At 42.0% G+C, this 21,709-nt stretch overlaps 1 protein-coding gene and 1 non-coding gene across 4 annotated transcripts in view; one reads left to right on the top strand and one right to left on the bottom strand.

Annotated features, from left to right (window-relative positions):
- Positions 1-21,709, bottom strand: part of srebf2 (sterol regulatory element binding transcription factor 2) — a 77,025-nt gene that overhangs the window by 13,500 nt on the left and 41,816 nt on the right. For 2 of the 3 annotated variants that reach the window (XM_041177725.1, XM_041177727.1), the window contains exons 9-16: positions 20,607-20,791; positions 16,367-16,628; positions 14,969-15,135; positions 8,743-8,911; positions 7,409-7,502; positions 5,839-5,948; positions 5,043-5,175; positions 3,883-4,051 (exon numbers count right to left, since the gene is read on the bottom strand). In XM_041177725.1, the coding sequence (XP_041033659.1) occupies positions 3,883-4,051; positions 5,043-5,175; positions 5,839-5,948; positions 7,409-7,502; positions 8,743-8,911; positions 14,969-15,135; positions 16,367-16,628; positions 20,607-20,791 (1,289 nt within the window). The remainder of the gene's footprint in view (positions 1-3,882; positions 4,052-5,042; positions 5,176-5,838; positions 5,949-7,408; positions 7,503-8,742; positions 8,912-14,968; positions 15,136-16,366; positions 16,629-20,606; positions 20,792-21,709) is intronic. The other variant, XM_041177726.1, reaches the window with a different exon arrangement.
- trnaq-cug lies at positions 18,126-18,197 on the top strand. Its single transcript has one exon. It is a non-coding gene; the product is annotated as a tRNA-Gln (tRNA).

Raw genomic sequence — 21,709 nt, 5'->3', positions numbered from 1 at the left:
GCCATGATCTCATTGAATGACAGAGCAGACTTGATGGACCGAATGGCCTACTTCTGCTCCTTTGTCTTATGGTCTGTCTTTGCCATAGCTAGTTAACTGTGTGCAGGATTAACAGGAAATTGAAGATGACAAAAGGTAATTTAGGGTTGTTTGGGCTTGGAGAGCCATAGAATCATAAACCAGCTTGTAAAAAGAGAAATTGATAAAGGGCATGAAAATAGCCAATAAAACAGAACAAGATCTTTCGGAGATTTTCCTTCTGCACTCTAAAATTCAGTAACTTTAATAAGGTGCAATATTCAGAACTATGGCAAACTTTTGGTTATAAGGACTGATTTAGGCATTTGCTAATAACCAACTAATTTCCTTCAGGACTGTGTTGTGCTGTTCCACCTCCTCTAATCCCCGAGTAGTATTTCAATAAAGCTATCTAGCACTTTACACATGTACCATACTCCTGTCCAGATTTAATGTTCTGAAAGTGCTGATGAGCAGAGATCTCATTGAATATATAATAGGCAGTACACTGCAGTGTTTTTAACAACTTGCTTTTGCTACAAGCTGGAAGCACCTTTCCCTGAATCTCCTCCATGTTCAGATGCTGAAGAGGAAAATCATCTACAAAAGCTCACATTTATAATGCAACTTTAACAAAGCAAAACACCCCCAAGGTGCTTCACAAGGAATGTTGTCAGGACAAAATTTGACACCAAGCAACACAAGGAGATATTAGGGTAGATGACTAAAAGCTTGGTCAAAAGAGGTAGGTTTTAAGGAGCAATTTAAAGGAGAAGTGAGAGGTGGAGAGGTTTAGAGTGGAGAGGTTTAGCGATAGAATTCCAAAGCTTAGGGCCCACTTAGCCAAAAGCACGGCCACCAAAAAAAAACGATGCACAAGGGACCAAAACTGTAAAGCTGAAGGAGGCTGCAGTGATGGGGGAGGGTCAAGGCCATGGTGGGATTTAAACACAAGGATAAGTATTTTACAACTTGCAATGTTGGTGGACTGGGAGCCAATCAGTAGATCAGTGAGCACGGGATAATGGGTGAATGGATCTTGCATGAGTCAGGATACGGACAGAGTTTTGGACAAACTTAAATTTATGGAAGGTGGAGGTTAGGAAGCCCACCTAGAGGGCATTGAAATATTCCAGTCTGAAATTAAGAGGCATGAATAAGGGTTTCAGTGGCAAAAGAGCTGATCAGAACTCAGGCTGTGAACAACACCAAGCTTCCATTAAAGGATGTAAGGTTTTTGTGTTCTAAACATAAGTAGATTAATGGTGTCATATCTTTAAATCAAAGGAGAGATGAAAACAAAAAACTGCAAATGCTAGAAATCTAAAATAAATGCAAAGAATGCTAGAAATACATCGTATGACTGTCAGCATTTCAAAATAACTTTTCTGCAGCTTGGAGAAAAGTGTTGAGACAAGGTTATCTTTGCAGGAACATCTGTTGACACACCTGTTGTGTTTTTCCAGCATTTTCAGGTTTTTTTTTAACCCAAAGACTTTCAAAAGTTGTTTTATAAAGTACCACATATTAGACAGGTTGGTAATTTGGAAGCCTGTGGGATTAGAGGTGTGAGTACGAAACTGGCTCAGGTACAGAAAGGAGAGAGTAGTGATGAGCAGTTGTTTTTCAGCCTGGAGGGAAGTATACAATGGTGTCCTTCAGAGGTCAGTATTAGGTTCACTGCTCATTTTGATATATTAATGACCTGGACTAGGGTATACGGGGCATAATTTAAAACATGCAAATGGCGCACAACTCGGAAATACAGTAAACAACAAGGAGGGTAGCTGTAGACTTCAGGAGGACATAGACTGGTGAAATAGACAGACACATGGCAAATGAAATTTAATGTAGAGAAGTGTGGTGATACAACTTGGGAGAAAGAATGAGGGGAAGCGATATCAGCTAAAATTTTAAATAGGGTGCATGAATAGAGAGATACAAAATTTTGTAGACAGAAGGACAAGTTGATAAGGCTGCTCACAAAGAAAAGCATACAGGACCCATGTCTTTATAAATAGAGGCATAGAGTGCAGAGCAAAGAAGTTATGCTCAACCTTTCTCAATAACCAGTTTAGCCTCAGCAGGAGTAGTGTATCTAATTCTGGGCATCACAATAGAGCAAAGATATCAAGGCCTTGGAGAGGGTGCAGAGGAGATTTACTAGCATATCATCAAGGATGGGGGATTTCAATTGCGTGGAGAGATTAGAGATGCTGGGATTGTTCTCCTTAGAGCAGAGAAGGATAAGGAAAAAATAATAATAGATACATTCAAAATAATGAATGGTTCTGATAGAATGAATAGGGAGAATCAGTTTCCACTGGGAGGTTGGTTGGTAACCAGAGGTCACAGTGATTGGGGGAAAAAAAGGGAGACGAGGAGTTCTTTCTCATATAAAATTGTTAGCGAATACACTGGTGGGAACAGATTCAATAACTTTCAAAGATATGCTACAAGTCCATTAAGTGAAGCAGCACAGATTAAATTTCATTCTCCCTGGTGTTGCAATAAGAATTTCCTATGACTAAGTTAGTGTTGCTATAATGGCTGCTTAAAACAAACACAGGTCATAAAGAATCCTTGAAATTTGCTTGGATTGCCAAATAAGGCAGAACTCAGTATTGAAACTTATCTCTTGATAATTTTTAATTTTATCCATGTAAGGCAAATTTAATTGCTGAAATTGTACCTTGTAGCAGCACAGAGGTGAAAGAGGGTGATAGTACAGTTTTATAGCATTCCCTGTAAATTAGTGATCGCCAAAGGCAAGGCAAGACTTTTCAATGCAGATACACTAAAAATAGCAACATAGGTTAATGATGCCATTAAAAATAAGCAAACCAAGCAATGGGGTTCATTTCTAGAGGGATTGAATTGAAAAACAGAGAAATTAAACCTGTAATGAACTTTGAAGTACTGTGCACAGTTCTGGCCTCTATATCATAAAAAAGAAAGACACACTGCAAGAAATGCAAAAACGATTCACAAAGAAGTACCAAAACTGACAGGAGAGGCTGAACAGGCTGGCGCTCAGACAGGTCTCAGGGTTGACCTGATAGAGGATTATGAAGGTGTTCCATTTATAGATGTAGAGAAGGTATTTCCACTTGTGAAGGAGACTAAAAATATGGGTCATAAACATAAAGCCAATAATAAATCTAATACGAAGTTCAGGAGAAAGCTCATCACTCAGAGAGTGGTTAGACTGTGAAATTTACTACCACAAAGGGTGGCTGAGGCAAATAGCATAGATGCATTTAAGGGAAAATTAGATAAACACATGAGGGAGAAAGGAATAGAAGGACACGCAGATAAGGTTAGAAGTGGAAGAGTGGGAAGAGACTTGTGTGGAGCATAAACACCTGCAATGACCAGTTTGGCTAAATGGCCTGGTTTTGTGCTGTAGACTTAATTTAACTTTCACAAACATGTTAGGAGTGTGGAGATCGCCGAGAAATTCCCAGAAGCGCTGTGCTAAAAATCATGCATTTTGTGCCTTTTGTTGATGGCATATCGCTGGCCACCAATTGAAAACCTCAATAACTGTAAAATATGTTCATATCTCGATGCGCAGGGTATACCTTTGTATTGCACTGCAGACACATTGCACAACATCGCTGGCACATGCAATGCAACTACAATGCACCACAGAGGCCACCATCTGTCTCCTTTCTGAAAGACCTGAGCAAACTTCTTCCCTGGACCTGCATATACTCACTTCCCTCCCAAAAGCAGAATTTCTACTGCTGCAGAAACAGATTTGCAGGGTTATGGAACTGCAGGTGCGGCAAGGCAAACCTGCTGCTTTAACACACAAACAACATCCTGAAGTGGGATGAAATCAAGGAACCAATACCGTACCTTATGCAGGTTGGTATCCTGGTGTGGGCTGGAGACAGTCAAGGTATTCCATAGATATCCACTGGCCCTCTCACAGCGCAGAAATGTTGTCTGATGAGCATCTCGTTTCCCCAACAGGCTCGCTTGCATAGCCTTATAAACGTGAAGAATTGCCTTTGGCAGCGGGCTTCTAGAAAGAGAGTTGTTGGGCACAATGAGGAAACCAGTTGGTTAACGGTGAGCGTACCATAAAAATGGTACGTCCTTTGAGTGTTGGATCAGTTGTTTTTTACTGGAACTGGAGGGCAGGCTACAAAATGAAACAATACTAATTGAAGCTCCCCATGGCTTTACATACTGAATGGAACTTTGGCACAGAAGGAGACCAATGTTTTTGCCTTCAGGGCTATCATTTCCCAAAACTGGCAAGTTTCCCAATGAGGCAAGTGAAAGCGCGCAATGCAAATATGACCATGAATCACCACAAAACTCTCAAGCTGTGATTTAGGTTTTTGGGGAAGCTACAGTATAAAATTATGGAATTGAATTTAGTTACAGATACCAGGGCTAAGTTATGAGGACAGGTTGCACAGACTAGGCTTGTATTCCCCTGAGAATAGAAGATTAAGCGGTAATCTAATTGAGGCGTTTCAGATAATTAAATGAGTTGATGAGATTGACAGACAGAAGCTATTTCCTCTGGTGGGAGAATTTAGAATAAGGGGGCAAACTTTAGAATTAGAACTAAAGCATTGCGGGGAGTGGGGTGGGTGATGTCAGTGAGCTATTGTTCACAGAGGAGTAGTGGAAATTTGGAACTCTCTCCCCCAACAATCTGTTGAGGACAAGAGCCAATTTTAAAACTAATATTGATAGATTTTTATTAAACAAGAGTATTAACAGTTAGGAAACCAAGGTGGGGTAATTGGAGATGGGATTCAGATCAGCCTTGATCTAATTGAATGGCAGAACAGGCTCGAGGGCTAAAAGGCCTCTTCCGTTCGCATGTTTAAGAAACCAACAACTCCTTTGGCAAAGGACTTTCCTTTAAAGTGAAACATTCTGATAGTGAAACTCTACTGATGGAAGAGAATTATTTCAGATCTCCAAAACAGTTCACCACTGCGTAAAAGCATCGTCCTTCAGCTGGACACGATTTGTGAAGACAAGAACCAACTTACTCAGACATCTGTAGGGACTTGGGGATTCGTTCCACTTTAGTAGACAATCCTTTAGCCTTTGAATCGTCACCCTGAAGCCAGTGTACAGCAAACGTAACAACCGCTGTCCACCACTTACTGACAGGGTCCGGACCTGACGATGTAATGGAGGATGAATTTACAGACACATGTAATTACTGTATTCTAATGATCATAAGCTGAGTATTGCTGAAAAAAGGCATTTTGTTGAAGGAGAGTCCACTTGCCAGCCAATCAGCAATCGCTTCTCATACAGTGTAAAGTTACTGCTTCCCGGCATTGGTATTCTTGCAATTGTCCTGATGCATGCAAGACGAAAAGCTTCAGCAAAATGTCTTTTTTCAGCAATACTCAAGTTCTATACTACCAAATGACTATTTGATCACAAGCTGCTCGTATAAGTATAAAATATGTTTTTAGATTTTCACACACAGCATTCTTTCTGTTCATTGGAGATTGAAGATCATCCTCCAATTATTTCAAGTGGCTTTGTTGCAGACTCTGATCTTATTTTAGCAATTTCAGTTGTTCAAACACATGGAAGATGGGGTGCAGGGTGAACAGAAATTGAAACAAATTCCGAAAATTAATTGCTACTAGAACCTAACTGCTAAGTTATTCATTCACGAGGAATGTACATAGCCTGTGGAGGGAGTGAACTTGATAGCTAGAATGGTCATCTAATACCGTTGTTAAAAAAATACTGCACTTCAGCTCACTTAAAATCATTGAAACCGAGTTATCTCAAAGTCCGATCATTCACAGGCTATATTCTCACCTGTGGTTGTTCTCAGACTGGCATCAGTGGCAAATGCCTGGGTCGAACTCCTGGCTGTGTCAGCACAAGTGTTAAGTAACTGCAAGTACTCAAAGGCATTACAGAACTCCCTGCAATAGATGATATATCTTGGTTAATATACTATAATTATTAGATCAGGAACTTAATGATCCTGCTAACAAATTTTTATTAAGGTTTTTTTGGAAAGTTTACTCAACAACAGCTTACATTTCTATAGAAAAAAATAAGAAATGCTGCAAACGCTTAAAGATCAGGCAGCATTGTTTCAGACGTGCAGTCTTTGTCCAAAGGAACACAAGTACACAAGATATAGGAGCAGGAGTAGATCATATGGCCCAGCGAGTCTGTTCCATCATTTAATATGATCATGGCTGATTTTGGGATCCAACTCTACTTTCCTGCCCACTCCCCACATCCCTGATTCCCTGGAAGACCAAAAATCTGTTTAGTCCAGATTTAAATGTAGCCAACAACGGAGCATCCAAAACCCTCTGGAGTTGAGATTTGCAAAGATTCACAACCCTTTGAGCGAAAAAATTCTTCCCATCTCAGTCCTAAATGATCTAACCATTATCCTGAGACTGTGTCCTGGTGTTCTAGATTCCCCAGCCAATGAAAACACTATTTCAGTGTCTACCCTGTCAAGCTCCTTCAGAATCTTGATGTTTCAATAACATCACCATTCATTCCTCTAAACTCAGAGTATAGGCCCAATTTACTCAGTCTCTCATACTAAGACAATCCTCTCATCCCAGGGACCAATCCAGTGAACTTCACTACACTGCCTCCAATGCAAGTATATCCTTCCTTAAATATGGAGACCAAAACTGCACACAGTATTCCAGATGTGGTCTCACGAAAACCCTGCCATTTTATAGCAAGATTTCTTTATTCCTGTACTCGAATACCCTTGCAATAAAGGCCAACTTGCTAATTGCTTACAGCATCTACAGGCTAACTTTGCGTTCCTCTTACAAGCACACTCATGTTCCTCTGTACATCAACATTTACAAACTTCACATCTTTTAAAAAAGAATCTACTTTTCTATTTTTACAACTAAAGTGAATAAGCACATACTTCCCCATATTATACTGTATTCAGTTTGTGCCAACAGAGCTATTCAGGGTAGAAAGATAAAGCTACAGCATTACAGGTCCCTGATAGACATTTTGTTATGGTGACAGGTTCACGTCAGGACTGAACAATGAATCATAACTTCGAGCATGCATCACTTATTTAAAAATAAAGGCAAGTCTGACTTCAGGTATTTCGTACTTAGAAGTTAAAAAATGCAGATCATCTCAATAGATATTATAGTTGTGCTACATTTCTTGGTCACACCATAACTTGTTACAAAACTCCTCTCCCTCCTAAAAAGCAACAGGTTTGAAGGGATTATGGGATTTTCCACAAAACTAATAACTAATAAAGTGTGGGAAATGGTTTACTAAATTTCTCCACTATACACTAAACTCATAATCACCTACCTCTTTTAACCTCATCCCACCCCAAACATGCACATTAGGACAATGAGGCTATTGAACATACCCAGCTTCCTCGGTCTCTGGCTTGAGCAGCGAGTATACAGCTCTTTCAAGCAGATTTTCACAAAATGCCTGGTTCACCTGGGCTACTGGATCTACTGAAAGAGAAAAAGTAAGTAAGTAATACTGTATCACAAGTGGCCATTTCCAGTTGGAAATGAATGGAAGGGGCTACTACGGATAATATAGGTTACAGTGGAGACGGTGGTATAGTGGTAACGTCACTGGACTAGTAATCCAGATGCTCAGACTAATGCTCAGAGGATGTGGGCTCAAATCCCGCTACAGCAGCTGTTAGAATTTAAATTCAATTAATAAAATCTGGAATTCAAAGCTAATTTTGCTAATGGTGGCCACGAAACATAGGAGCAGGAGTTGGCCATTCAGCCCGAGCCTACTCCGTCGTTTAACTAGATCTTCTATTTCAAAGCCATCTTCCTGCACTATCCCCGTATCCCTTAATGCCACATGGTATCTAGAAATTTATCAACCTCTGCTTTGAGCATTGCATCAATCGTAGTAAATTGTCAATTGGCTGGTACACAAATCTCCTTTAGGGAAGGAAATCTGGCATGCTTACCCGGTCTAGCCTACAAGTGACTCCAGATCAGGGTGACCAACTGTCCCTTAGATACGGGACAATTGTAACACGAGTCCACTGCCCTGGGCTGCATGGTGCTGGGATGCTGTTTATCCCATAATTCAAACCTTTAAATTTCGTACATGCGTAGTACCTGCTCTCCTTTTGTTAGCCACTCTAACAGCTCTGGCAACACCACCCCCCCCCAACCCCGCTCATACGGCACCACCTATGGCAGGTTATCCCTTTATTTCACTCTGAAAGAGTTGGTCACCCTGCTCCAGGACCACAGCAATGTGGTTGGCTCTTAACTATCCTCTGAAATGGCCTAACAAGCCACTCATTCAAGGGTAACTAGGGAAGGGCAACAAATGCTGGCATTGTCAGCAACACCCAAACCAGGTGGCACGAATGTGCAGAATGTTTGTATTCACCCTCCATATGGGCACGAAAATGCTGCCATATATCTCCTTACTTCTACACATCTTCTCGTACCTTTAATCCAAGCATGGTTTCACATAATGACTACCTCCTGATTTATTTTGCTTTTTTTTAAAAAAAAACTTAAAAAAAAAATCTAGTGCCTGGACTATGGGTCATGGTTCACCATCTCAATAGAACAATGGTAAACCATTAAAAGGTTTTGAAAAGCTGCAGATTGTTTTTTTTTTCATTTAGGGAAGGAGAGTTGTTCTACTGAGAGGCGGTCAGTTTGCCGAGGTTGGCAATGTACTGGGATCTTGCTCAGCATCCCTTACCTGGATTCCTAAGGGAGCTGAAGAGACTCTCTCTCGGAGCAGATTTAATAGACCAATCACATTCCACAAAGAACTGGCATCCCAAGGGATGGAAAAGCCAGTGCGGGGTGCCTGGGTCAGAGCCACCAGGGGACTGGCAAACGTGCTGGGCACGACGCAGGAAATAGCGCTAGAAATGGGAAGGAAATAAATAGGTTACAATCTGAGGAACAATGTCTGGAGAAATCATGTGCTATTTAGCCCCAGTTTAAAAAAACCAAAGCAGCTCAGTTTGAAAGATGTTGGATTGTGTTGAAATAATTACAGAGCTGGTAAAGGGATAATTTTACAACACCACTTTGTTGGCAGGATCTCACTAGCAATGAGCGCAAGTCGAAGAATCAGGGCTTTAGTACTGCAACTGTTACCTTTGTCACTTGAGGCTCTGTACTAGCAGTGGAACCTGCAGTTTACCTCTCAACAGTCAACCTCAATGGTTCCTACTTTTTATTTGAAAAGATCTAGAGTCAGTTACTGTTCACACAGACCTTCACTAGGGGTCTGCACTGTCATGGATGTCAGTGTACATCCAATGCAGTTTAGTCCAAGTCACATTAAAAAGCAGCTGAGTGCACTGGACATAGTAAAGGCCAAGGACCTTGACAACAGGGTGACCAACTCTGTGGGGGTTTAAAAAGGGACACTTAACCATGGGACACCAAAGGAGTAGGGGTGGAGGGGGCTGGAAGGGATTGCTAACGTGATTGTTGGATGGGACGGGGGGGGAGTGGGGTCGGGGCCTTAAGTGCCACGGGGAAGGATGATTCTGTCAGTACTGCTGGGGGAGGGTTCAGTTACAAGCCTGCATTCATTTCTGAAACTGCCTCCGCCACCTGACCTGACTTCAGGACCACACCACCCAACCCCCACTGCTCCGGATCGGGCCTGACACTGCTGCTGTCGACTGGGACCTCAGCACCCTGACATCCACTGGACAGCCCCAACCTGTCAAAGCCAAGCAACTCTTAGAGGAGAGTGCCAGTCAGTGCTCCCTCTGCTCTTTCGTGGCTGTGTGGGTTCAGCTCTACGCACGCAGAGGAGCACAGTGAGCATGCGCAGACACAAAAGATTCAGGCACAAGAAAAATCTGGGACAAATGGCCTCCAGGAAGCTCGGACCCCGGATGTGGGACTGATGTGGGTGTTATGTAATGAGAAAGGCTAATTAGTAATCTTGTTGTAAAAGAACTTTTAGGGATGAGTGACCATAATATGATAGAATTTTATTTTATGCTTGAAAATGAGTTAGTTCAATCTGAAGTCAGGTTGTTAAATTTGAATGAAGGAAATTATGAAGTTATGAGGGGCAAATTGGCTGAGGTGGATTGGGAAAATACATTAAAAGGTATGACAGTGCATATGTAATGAATAGTCTTTAAAAAATAACTACATAGTTACAGCAACTGTACATTCCTTCGAGGCATATAAAAACCCAAAAAGAAAAGTCAGTCAACCGTGGCTAACAAAGGAAGTTAAGGATTGTATAAGATTAAAAGGCCTATAAAGCTGCCAGAAATAGTAGTAAACCTGAGGATTGGGAGGGTTTCAGAATATAGCAAAGGAGGACCAAGAAATTGATAAAGAAAGGGAGAATAGAATGTAAACTTGCAAAAAAACATAAAAATGGACTGTAAAAGTTTCAATAAGTACGTTAAAAGGAAATGTTTGGCTAAGACAAATATGGGTCTATTACAGATATAATGAGGAGAATTTATAGTGGGGAATAGAGAAATGGCAGAGAAGCCAAATGATTACTTTGTGCCTGTCTTCGCTGAAGATACAAGAAATTTCTCAAAATTAGAGATCCAAGTGATTAGGGAGAATGAGGAATTAAAGGAAATTAGAATTAGTAAGAAGGTTGTATTGGAGAAATTAATGGGGCTGAAGGTTGATAAGTCCCTGGGACCTGATATCCTACATCCCAGGTTGTTGAAAGAGGTAGCTATGGAGATAGTGGATGCCTTGGTGATCGTCTTCCAAAATTCTATAGATTCAAGAATGGTTCCTGCAGATTGGAAGAAAGCAAATGGCATCCCATTATTTAAGGGAGGGAGGGAGAGAGAAAACAGGGAACTACAGACCTGTTAGCCTTACTTCAATAGGAGAAATGCTAGAATCTATTCTAAAGGATGTGATAAATGGACAATTGGATAATAATTATCTGATTTGGCATAGTCAACATGAATTTATGAATGGGAAATCATATTTGATGAAGCTGTTGGGAGTTTTTTGAGGATGCTGCTAACAGAATTGATAAAGGGGAGTTTGTGAATGTAGTATATATGGATTTTCAGAAGGCTTTTGATAAAGTCCCCCACAGAAGGTTGGTTAGCAAAATTAAATCCCATGAGATAAGAGGTAATATACTGGCATGAATTAAAAATTGGTTAACAGGCAGAAAATAAAGAGTAGGAATAAACAGGTCATTCTTGTGTTGGCAGGCTGTGACTAGTGGGGCACCGCAAGGATCAGTACTCAGGCCCCAGCTGTTCACAATATATATCAACGATTTGGATGTTGGGACCAAATGTAATATTTCCAAGTTTGTGGATGACACAAAGCTAGGCAGGAATGTGTGTTGTGAGGAAGATGCAAAGCGGCTTCAAGAGGGTTTGGTCAGACTTAGTGAGTGGGCAAGAACATGGCAGATAGAATATAATGTGGAAAAATGTGAGGTTATCGACTTTGGTAGGAGCAACAGTTGTGCAGGTATTTCTTAAATGGTAAGAGATTAGAAAGTGTAGATATAAAAAGACCTTGGTGTCATCAGTCACTGAAAGCAACAAGTAAGTAGGAAAGTTAATTGTATGTTAGCCTTTATCGCAAAATGATTTGAGTACAGGAGTAACAAAGTCTTGCTTCAATTGTATAGAACCTGGAGTGGTGTGTGCAGTTTTGGTCCCCTTACCTTAAGAAAGATATTATTGTGATAGGGGGAGTGCAACAAAGGTTTACCAGACTTGTTCCTGGGTTGGTGGCACTGCCCTAAGAAAAGAGACTGGGAAAACTTGTCCTGTTTTCTCTAGCATTTCAAAAAATCAGAGGTGATCTCATTGAAACCTACAAAATACTTAAAGGGATAGACAGGGTAGATGCAGGCAAGATGTTTCCTCTGCATGGAGAGTTAAGCGGGGAGCCACTTAGGACTGAGGTGAGGAGAAATATTTTTACTCATGAGTTGTGAATCTTTGGAATTCTCTACCCCAGAGGGCTGTGGAATGTCAGTCATTGAACACATTTAAAGCAGGGATTGACAGATTTCTAAATACCAATGACATAGGGGATATGGAGATACTGTGGGAAAAAATGCACTGAAGTGGATGATCAGCCATAATCATATTGAACGGCAGAGCAGGCCCGATGGGCTGAATGGCCTACTCCTGCTCATATGTTCCTACGAAAGTCGAATTCTGGGACAGCACTGCAAAGTCCAGATCAGTTGGTCACCCCTGGCTGACAATACCTCAGCAGTAATGCCCAAGACCTGCACACCTGAACCAGCTATTAGTGTGGCCAGAACACAAATAAATACCTAACTATTTGGAAAACAGCCCAAGACACCAGGAAATTCCCATACTCTCCGAAGAGTTCCTTTGGATCTTTTACACCCTGCCAAACAGGCAATTAAGGGTCCTTAGCTTAACATCTCGTTCCAAAAAAAATGCACCCCCAGGAATGTAGCACTCCCTCAAAATTATAAAGTATCATCCTAGATTATGTGCTCAACTCTCTTCAGTCCACATGATCTTCTGACTCAAGAGGCAAGAATCAAAGCTGACAATCAAGGGGTAAGTTTGCACAGTCATTTTCAATGCAATAAGGAACAATGGAGAATAACATTCCTTTATAGATTACATGTAAAATAAACTAGCATGTTGGCTTCAATTGGCCTTATCTCCCTAAAGTGCTGAACAGTCTACCTTCTGAAACATAACAGCAGTGTGAGATCACAGTATCCTGTGTACACAAATGAGGCTTTGCTTACTCCCCAGGGGACTTTCCTCCTATCTGTCTACATTGTGCACTGACACATGATGCTGCACAAAATTGGAGGAGGCTGTTTCGCATCATGTTCTGCTACGTAGGAAGTTTCAGAGAGTATTTAGAGCACAAAAAAACAGGCCATTCGGCCCAACGTGTCTGTGCAGGTATTTATGCTCCTCACAGAGGCTCCTCTATTTACATATATATATATAAATATAAATAAAATCAAAAAACTGTGGATGCTGGAAATCCAAAACAAAAACAGAATTACCTGGAAAAACTCAGCAGGTCTGGCAGCATCGGCGGAGAAGAAAAGAGTTGACGTTTCGGGTCCTCATAACCCTTCAACAGAACTCAGTTCTGTTGAAGGGTCATGAGGACTCGAAACGTCAACTCTTTTCTTCTCCTCCTCTATTTACATGCTGGAATTCACCTCTCAGTTTCCATGTCCTGGCCGATTGACACTCTCGCTTGCCTCACCGACATCAGTTGGAGACCTGACTCTGTTTGCTCGGTTGTGGCTTATTAAGAATGTGGGTTGGACTCTCTGCAACTTAGAGGTGGCCTACCACTACCACTACTACTAGGCTGCTTATTAGAAGCAGGGAGCCTATCCTACATCCTTCGAAGAGCCTAGACAGAGCTTTGAGGTGAAAGATATTTCCCTGTAAAAGATCCAATCACTGAAGGCCTGGGCCTGGGCCAAGCATGTGGGGGCACCTCAGAGCCTTTACCGTTGCTTCTTGGGGTACGACAGGCACCTTTGCAGCCCCAAGAAGTGACACAGGCAAATAAGAGGAAAATCCCCTGGGGACACAGGCCCTTGCTGCAATTTGCAGGTGGTGGGTGGGGAATCTACAGCCAGTGGCAGATCCGGGAGGCAGTGACGGGACTCACCACCAGCATTTCCCTTCAATTGTCACAGTTTTCAGGCAGCAGTGAGGAGGGGAATCCAGCCCATAGTCTGAAAACCTAAACAAGTATTGCTGACAAAAAGAGACATGCTATCTAAACTTTTTGTCTTGCACTCAAAGGGACAGCTCACAAGAAATTACCAAACTGTAATGGTGAAGATTTATACTGAAAATCAATTTAAGATTGTCAGTGGGGCTCACAGTGTGGCTCACTTACGCATGCTAGAAGCCACATATATTCACACACAGGCCCTGTCCTTTGCAGAGAGAAGGAACATGTGCATACTTTGCACCTTTTTCATCTAAACAAAAGCTTTGGGAACAGTCATTCCCTGGTTCATTCCCCAGGACAATGTCTTGACCAGAGTCCACCTGTCCGGTTTTAATTTGAACAAAGCTGGGCAACTAACTATTCCATGCTGCATTCTCCATGGTAACGCCTCCACCAGAGTCCACTTGCCAACTAATCAGCACTCTCTTCTCATGCAGTATAAATTGTTGTTCCCTGTTACTGTTGGTAATTTCGTGCAAGTTGTCCTGGTGAGTGCAAGACGAACAGCATGTTTCTTTTTTAAGCATACTAAAGTTCTGAACTACTAAATGATTATTTTTAAACGTAAATTAAGTCATAACTTTTTATTTTGGTTCCCATTTTGTCATCTTGACCTGAAGATGCTCAGGCATACTATGGTACCGTCTGAGACCCAAAGTGTCAGCAGGCTGTTTGACTGTCATGAACATCAAAGTCAAGCCCAGTGTTGTCTGAATCAATGTCCATGTGTGCACATTTCTGCAATCAAGAATAGCAACCGTGAGAACTTTTCTCTACTCTACCCAAACTTGGACAGGGGAGGAGGAGGAAGGGTGGAAAATTAGCACCTTGACAGTTACCCTGGCTAAGGTACGCCAAATCAAAATATGCCAGGCAATGAATGTGCAACCTTCTGCTCTTTCTAGTACCAACACCACAATGTGCACTATTGCACTATCCAGCATAAGAAAAGCCATGGCTTATGTCACACAGAACAAGGCTTCAACTTCTGATTGGCCTCCTTTGATTACCTAACCATACTATACACACACATAAGCATTTTACATTTTAAAAAATAAGGTAGCCTTGAAAAGGCAACTAAAATCCTACTGGACAACTGCACACAGACCCCCATTGATCTCCTGCCCTGAAGTTAAAACATCAGAACTGCATGAACAGTACTATTAGATACTGATTAATATTTGTATTTAACAGCCAACCTGTAATAACCCAACACACAGCGCCCAGTATCTACTCACCGCTAAGAAGGTCAGTCTGCCACCAAAATTGGTTTTAAGGCAGATGGCCGCTGTAACATAGATTTCCGCCATGAGGCTTTGGGGTATTTTCTCCTCTGCACACTCTGCCAGGTTAACTGCAGACAAAGCCAGGCTTATGGCACGCACTGGACTCTGCACCAGTTTATCTACATGAAAAGGGAGAAAAGAGAGGTCATTTCCATCTACTTAACGTTGTGCGATTAGAACTTTTGAACAAGAGAAAAACAAGTTCAGCTGCAAAGTGTTAAGTGATCAGTAGCTTCCAGGTAAAGGTCAGGCAAAAGAACAAACTTAGTGGGCTGGATTTGTGCGGAGTTGGAAAGCCTCCAGTGGCATTTAAACATGGCAGGTGAGACTGGATTCTTGCTCCTTTTCCCGGCACCCCCAATTTTCCCTGGCGTTGGCTAAGAGTGCGGGCAGCGAGCCCACACCCTGGACTCCTAAACAGGCAGGCTCCATTTTCGGGAGTAGGCATCTCCTAGCTCCTCACAATTTTTACAGAGTCAGGTCTGAGACCCTTTAGAGGGGTTGCGAACCATAGCTTAGATTTAGGGACCTTTTGAAAGGTCCCCTTCCATTCCAACTCAGTGCTAAGTCAAGCCCAGTACCCACCTCCATGGCCCCTTTTGCCCCCATGCCAACTCAAGCTCCCCAAACCACCCCACAATGGATCCTCATACCCTACATACCAATTCATGGCCCTTCCTTGCCCATCCCCCAGTATACAAACTGTACAGAGCCAATGAACCTTATGCTGACCCTAACGATGGTATGTTTGAAACTGCCTAAAAAAAATCCATAATTTTTTGAAAAAAAAACTTGTGTTCCTACAACCCAATAAAAACGTCAATCAACCAGACCACTGAAGTATCAAGAACAGAAGTTTTAAGCACTTGACACCTCTTAATCTTGAGCAAATAAACATTGAGCCATTGACAGAGATTACAGAAAAAATAGATTATAACTCAAAGCTGTCAATCCAGCAAAGACAACACTTCTCTCCAGTTGTGTAAAGAAAGTTAATCCTGTTATGAGAGTCTGGGCTCTCAGCCAAGCATGCGTAATGAGACTTGTAAGATGTAAGGTAATTGCCAAAAAGTCACAGGTCAGATGAAGAGAATTTTTTTCAATGTATAAACGCAATGGGCTGTGGGTGAACTGCAATGTTTGGCCTGAAAGGGTGGTAGAAGCAGATTAAATAGCAACTTTCAAAAGGAAATTAGATTAATACTTGAAAGGGAAAAATTTATGGTGACGGGGAAAGAGCAGGAGAGCTGCACTTAATTGGATAGCTCCTTAAAAGAGACAGAACAAGTGCAATGGTGAAATGGGCTCTTCCTGTGCTGTAAGGCTCTATGATGAAATATATTATATTACCTGTCAACTGCAGCTGATGCAGTTTATGATAAACTAGTGCAGCATCGCGTGCACTCATTTTGGCTTCTTCTTGAAGCTGTGCCTCCTGTCGAAACCCTCTTGTCCACTTCAGTAGCCAGCGCGTAAACATGAGCTTCTGGACGCTGTGCCGAATGATATTCCAGCAGAGGCTACAGGCCAAGTCTAACCGAGAGGCAGGTAGTGCCCGTCCCAGCGCCAACAAACAAGTCTGCAAGTTTCCTGCAGCAGCAGTAAAGGCACCCTGTGATGAAGAACAAATTCCTGACTTAATTATGAAATCTCAGTCATATATGATGTGATCATTCTTGGTCTCCATGGTTACTTTATCAAAATATGGTCAAGAACAAGCCTTACAACAACAAATACATTCTAACAAATCAAAAAACAGATACCTTGGTACTATATGTAAAGCTCCTTTATCCCATGTTACCAACTAAGCAGCTGTTTTGTTTTAGTAAAAGGGTATACTTGCACTGGAATCAGTACAGCAAAGATTCACTAAATTGGACCCTGGGATGGGGGTGGGGGGGTTGTCCCATGATGAGGAGCTGAGTAAATTGGGTCTATATTCTCTGGAGCTTAGAAGAATGAGGGGCAATCTCATTCAAACCAATAAGGTTCTGAAGTAACTTGACAGGGTAGATGCTGAGAGATTGTTTCCATTGATTGGGGAATCTAAAATTTAGGGGCACAGTCTCAAGATAAGGGGTAGATCAGGATTAAGAGTCGGACTGGGGTGAGTGAAATTACTTCACTCAAAGGGTTGTGAATCTTTGGAATTCTCTAACCCAGAGGGTTGTGGGTGCTCCATGGTTGAAAACATTTAAGGCTGGAATAGACAAATTTTTGGTCTCTCAGGGAATTAAGGGATAGGAGGAGTGGGCGGCAAATTGGAGTTGAACCCAGGATCAGTCATGATTCTATTGAATGGGACAGGCTTGACAGGCTATGTGGTCTACTCCTGCTCCTATTTCTTATTTTTCTGTGTTAGTACAGGGTCTGGTGTTGCAATCCCATAAACAGGATTTCATTTTGCTCATCATGATCCGCAGCAAAATTACTACTCTGCCAAACATTGTGTCCGCAACTCTGGAGCGTATCTTTTGTACTAAAATGTTTTCCACTTCCAGCACCCACTTTCCAGTGGCTCCAAGTGAGATTGGCAATTTAGGAGCAGCTTTATGCTGAGAGCTGATTTGAGACTCCACAAACCAATTTCATGTAGGACTCATAACCGGTGCAGTAGACTTTTATCCCAATCAGTTCAGGCTGGATTTGAAACTGCAGAGAATTGAGATTGCAGAACTAAAAGACCAAACCCTAACTCACTGTGCCAGCCAGTCTCCCATGCATACTTTATAAAAAGAATTGAAGGCAGAACATTTGAAGCCACTGAATGCTATGTGACCAAGTTACACAGGCATATTTCCCACCATATAGGAATGGCCTCCCTTTTAGCAGACTTTGCTAAACTCAAGAGGCCTGCAAGCAGGTTGCTTGCTTGCTATCTGTCATAGTGGGTCATCTGTAAAAGCAGCACCTGATATTCATTCCATTGCAGTTGATGGAGTTAAATATCAGGCATGCATATAACTAGCATGTGGGCTTGGCCTAAATAGCCAAGTGGTTATGGTACTGGGTTTGTAACCCCAAGATTAAGAGTTCAAATCTCACAATGGCAAACTATGAAACAATGTAACTTCATCTGAAACAGATGGAAATGTGTTTACATCTTCTGGGTTCCATGGTGTAATGGTGAGCACTCTGGACTCTGAATCCAGCGATCCGAGTTCAAGTCTCGGTGGAACCTTGTACTCTTGACAATCTCGCTGTCAAGCTTGGCCAATTGCGTATTATTTAAAAGATTATCAAGAGTTCAAATCTCACAATGGCAAACTATGAAACAATGTAACTTCATCTGAAACAGATGGAAACAGGTTTACTCAAAAAAAAAAGAGTATCAAGAGTTCAAATCTTACAATGGCAAACTATGAAACAATGTAACTTCGTCTGAAACAGATGGAAATGGGTTTGTACTCGAAAGAGTTATGTTTTTTTTTCATAGTTTGCCATTGTGAGATTTGAACTTCTTGATAATCTTTTAAAAGATTATCAAGAAGTTCAAATCTCACAATGGCAAACTATGAAACAATGTAACTTCATCTGAAACAGATGGAAACAGGTTTACTCAAAAGAGTATCAAAAGTTCAAATCTCACAATGGCAAAACTATGAAACAATGCAACTTCCTTGCACCATTATCGCTGTTTAGTCGTGTCTGTGGCGCAATCGGTTAGCGCGTTCGGCTGTTAACTGAAAGGTTGGTGGTTCGAAGCCACCCCGGGGCGAAGATGTCACTTTGAGCTTGGCTTAAATAGCCAAGTGGTTATGGTACTGGGTTTGTAACCCCAAGATCAAGAGTTCAAATCTCACAATGGCAAACAATGTAACTTCATCTGAAACAGATTTGTACTTGAAAGAGTTGAGTGTCTGGGAGGGCTTGGCCTAAATAGCCAAGTGGTTATGGTTCTGGGTTTGTAACCCCAAGATCAAGAGTTCAGATCTCACAATGGCAAAACTATGAAACAAAGTAACTTCATCTGAATTGGAACAGATGGAAACGTGTTTGTACTCGAAAGAGTTACATGGCAGAACATAGTTCCGATTTAGAGCTTGGCCTAAATAGCCAAGTGGTTATGGTACTGGGTTTGTAACCCCAAGATCAAGAGTTCAAATCTCACAATGGCAAACTATGAAACAACGTAACTTCATCTGAAACAGATGGAAACGGGTTTGTACTTGAAAGAGTTATAACTAGCATCTGATCCAGCTTTGCGCTACTGCCCAAGACAAGTTTCTACCCCACAGTCTTGGATTGTGGATGAAGCTCCACTGAAGTCAAGAGTCTTAATTAATCTGTAATGAAAGATTCACTTTTTCTGGGCTGAATTTTTGGGGTGGTAGGTGGGCGAAGGATGTAAAATTGGGCACTTTGTCAGTTAGAATGTATTTATTGTTCTAAGGCTTGTTCTTGGACTTATTCCCAGTGCCTACCTACCCACCCAACCGCAGGGGAGGCATAAGGATGCCGTTTGTCCATGGACCAAACTGAGGTCCTTAAGTGGCCAATTAATGGCCCCCTCCCACTGCCGCTGGGATTTTACCTGTAGTGTGGGAGGCTGGTGACAAGAGTCCAGCCTGCCCAGTGAAACCTGGTGGGCTGGGGAAGGAGTCTCCTTTTCAGGGCCCCCTGTGCCAATCAGAGGCACCCCTACAACCAAACCAGGTCTGCCAGCCTGGCCCTGGCGAAACCCCAGACTTACTCGAAATCCAGCTCCATGGCAGCACACTTTCCTCTGGGATTCACTGTAGTTCCAGCAGTGGCCACCATTCCCAATGGCACTCCTGGGACCAGAGAGCTTGCCGGCCATTTGACTGGCAGGACTTTCTTTCATAAGGGGATGCGGAAGTCTTGCCTCAAGCCAATTAAATGCCCAACGGCCATTAAATGGCCGTGGGCCAAGCTGGCCATGCAGGCAACCACACAGCCAAGTGTGGCAATCCATTTGTGGTTCAACAATTTGCCTACTCTCAGCTGGGGGAGTGGTGGGTAGCAGAATAAACCTACACAGCTATCTAGAGTCAAATGAGAAGAATTCCTGCTCCCAGTTACAAGGCTACCCACTGCCCAGGTTCCAATGATTTTGATTATCCATCAGCTTTTATGTTCATTCCCAGCAACTAATCTAAAATATATTAGGACTAGAATGTCATACTGAGATATACCAGACTTTTTTAGCAGTCTTCTCTTTGAACATGGGACTGTGACTGGGAACATTGCCCTTTTATTGTTGACCAACACATTCTGTGTAATGCTAATGACTACAAGTACAAGAATCAAATAATTGACCTCTGCTAACTCTTTCTGGTTCCTCAGACACGATTACAGAACACAAAACTTCCCCAACTATCTAAATTAGTGGCGGAAATAGAGCAAATAAACACATACAAGTATCTCTAAAACTCTTCGAGGTTTTGGCATAATTCTTCTAAAAACTCTGATTTTTTATATTCTATAATAATTAACATGTTCATTGTTTCACTAACTTAAATTACCCGCTGATCTCAAGGGTGCTCAAGATCATTGCAAGGCAACACATGGAATGACAGGGTTATCATTACACACTCTTTCATCATTTCCAACCAAATGAAATTCGCACCCTGGACAGATCAAGATCTGCTTGCTTGCGATGTCTCCAGAATGTAACAGAGGACTGAGAGTGGAGGCGTGTGATGGGCTCGCCATAAATGAAGAGTTTAATAAATACACTCAGCACGATGACTCCATTCACCAGCCAGAGGATTAAGGTGGGCAGCATCCAATCAAACCAGCCTTTCGAATCTCCTGGAACAGAAGAAAAAGGGGACATTAAAAAACCCACAAGAAAATTGCCCCATGGCATTTTATTATATCAATTGCACAAATATATAATCAGAAAGGTCATAAAATTAGAACACTCCTGTTAGAATATGTAAACACATTGATGCTAATGTGTATTTTTTTTATCAAGGAGCCATTAGGATATTATTATTCGTTTATATACTATTGAATCTCTCACAGCATTGCCCAATTAGTCAAAGAGAATGGTACAGTTTTACAGCGGTGTTGTATTGCTTCATTCATGTCAGTTCCAAAAACCTTACAGTGCCACCCCTAGAGCAAGTAAAAGGAAACTGTTACCACTGGAGTATTACCCATTGATTTCAATGCAGCGGAACATTACAGCATTACCAAGATTGTACTCAGGCACACACTGCAGATTCCTGTCAAATATATTTCCAGTTTTCCATCAACTTTTAAAAGTAATCCAGAGTAAAGAACTTGCATTTATATAACTCCTTCCCATTTTCCAGAAGTCCTAAAGTGCTTCAGAGCCGGTGGCTTTGGCTTACTTTTAAAGTGGACTTACTGTCGATATGTCAGCAACTTGTTCACAGCAAGCTCTTGCCAACAGCGATGAAATGAAATGGTGAGTTAATGGTCCGGATCTTCTGGTTGGCAGTGAAGTGGAGCCATATGCTGCTGGCCACATTTAAAAGGGCGCCATAGGAGCCGGGCGTGCTAGGGGAATGCACAGTGAGGAGGCACAGGAGGGGGCACTGGAGTGCTTAACATTCCTCCTAATTTCAAGGGCTGTGCGCCTAGCAGCTAAGTAAATCAAGTGTAAAGTATGGGTAAGGACAGGGTAACATCGCAACACTCGCCACTACTGGGACCAGAAGGTCTGGGCCAATCTGTTTTTGGTTTGAGGGATGAATTTGG

This window comes from Carcharodon carcharias, chromosome 31 (assembly GCF_017639515.1).
Source record: "Carcharodon carcharias isolate sCarCar2 chromosome 31, sCarCar2.pri, whole genome shotgun sequence".
Lineage (NCBI taxonomy): Eukaryota > Metazoa > Chordata > Chondrichthyes > Lamniformes > Lamnidae > Carcharodon > Carcharodon carcharias.
This window is presented reverse-complemented; position numbering and strand designations above follow the sequence as displayed.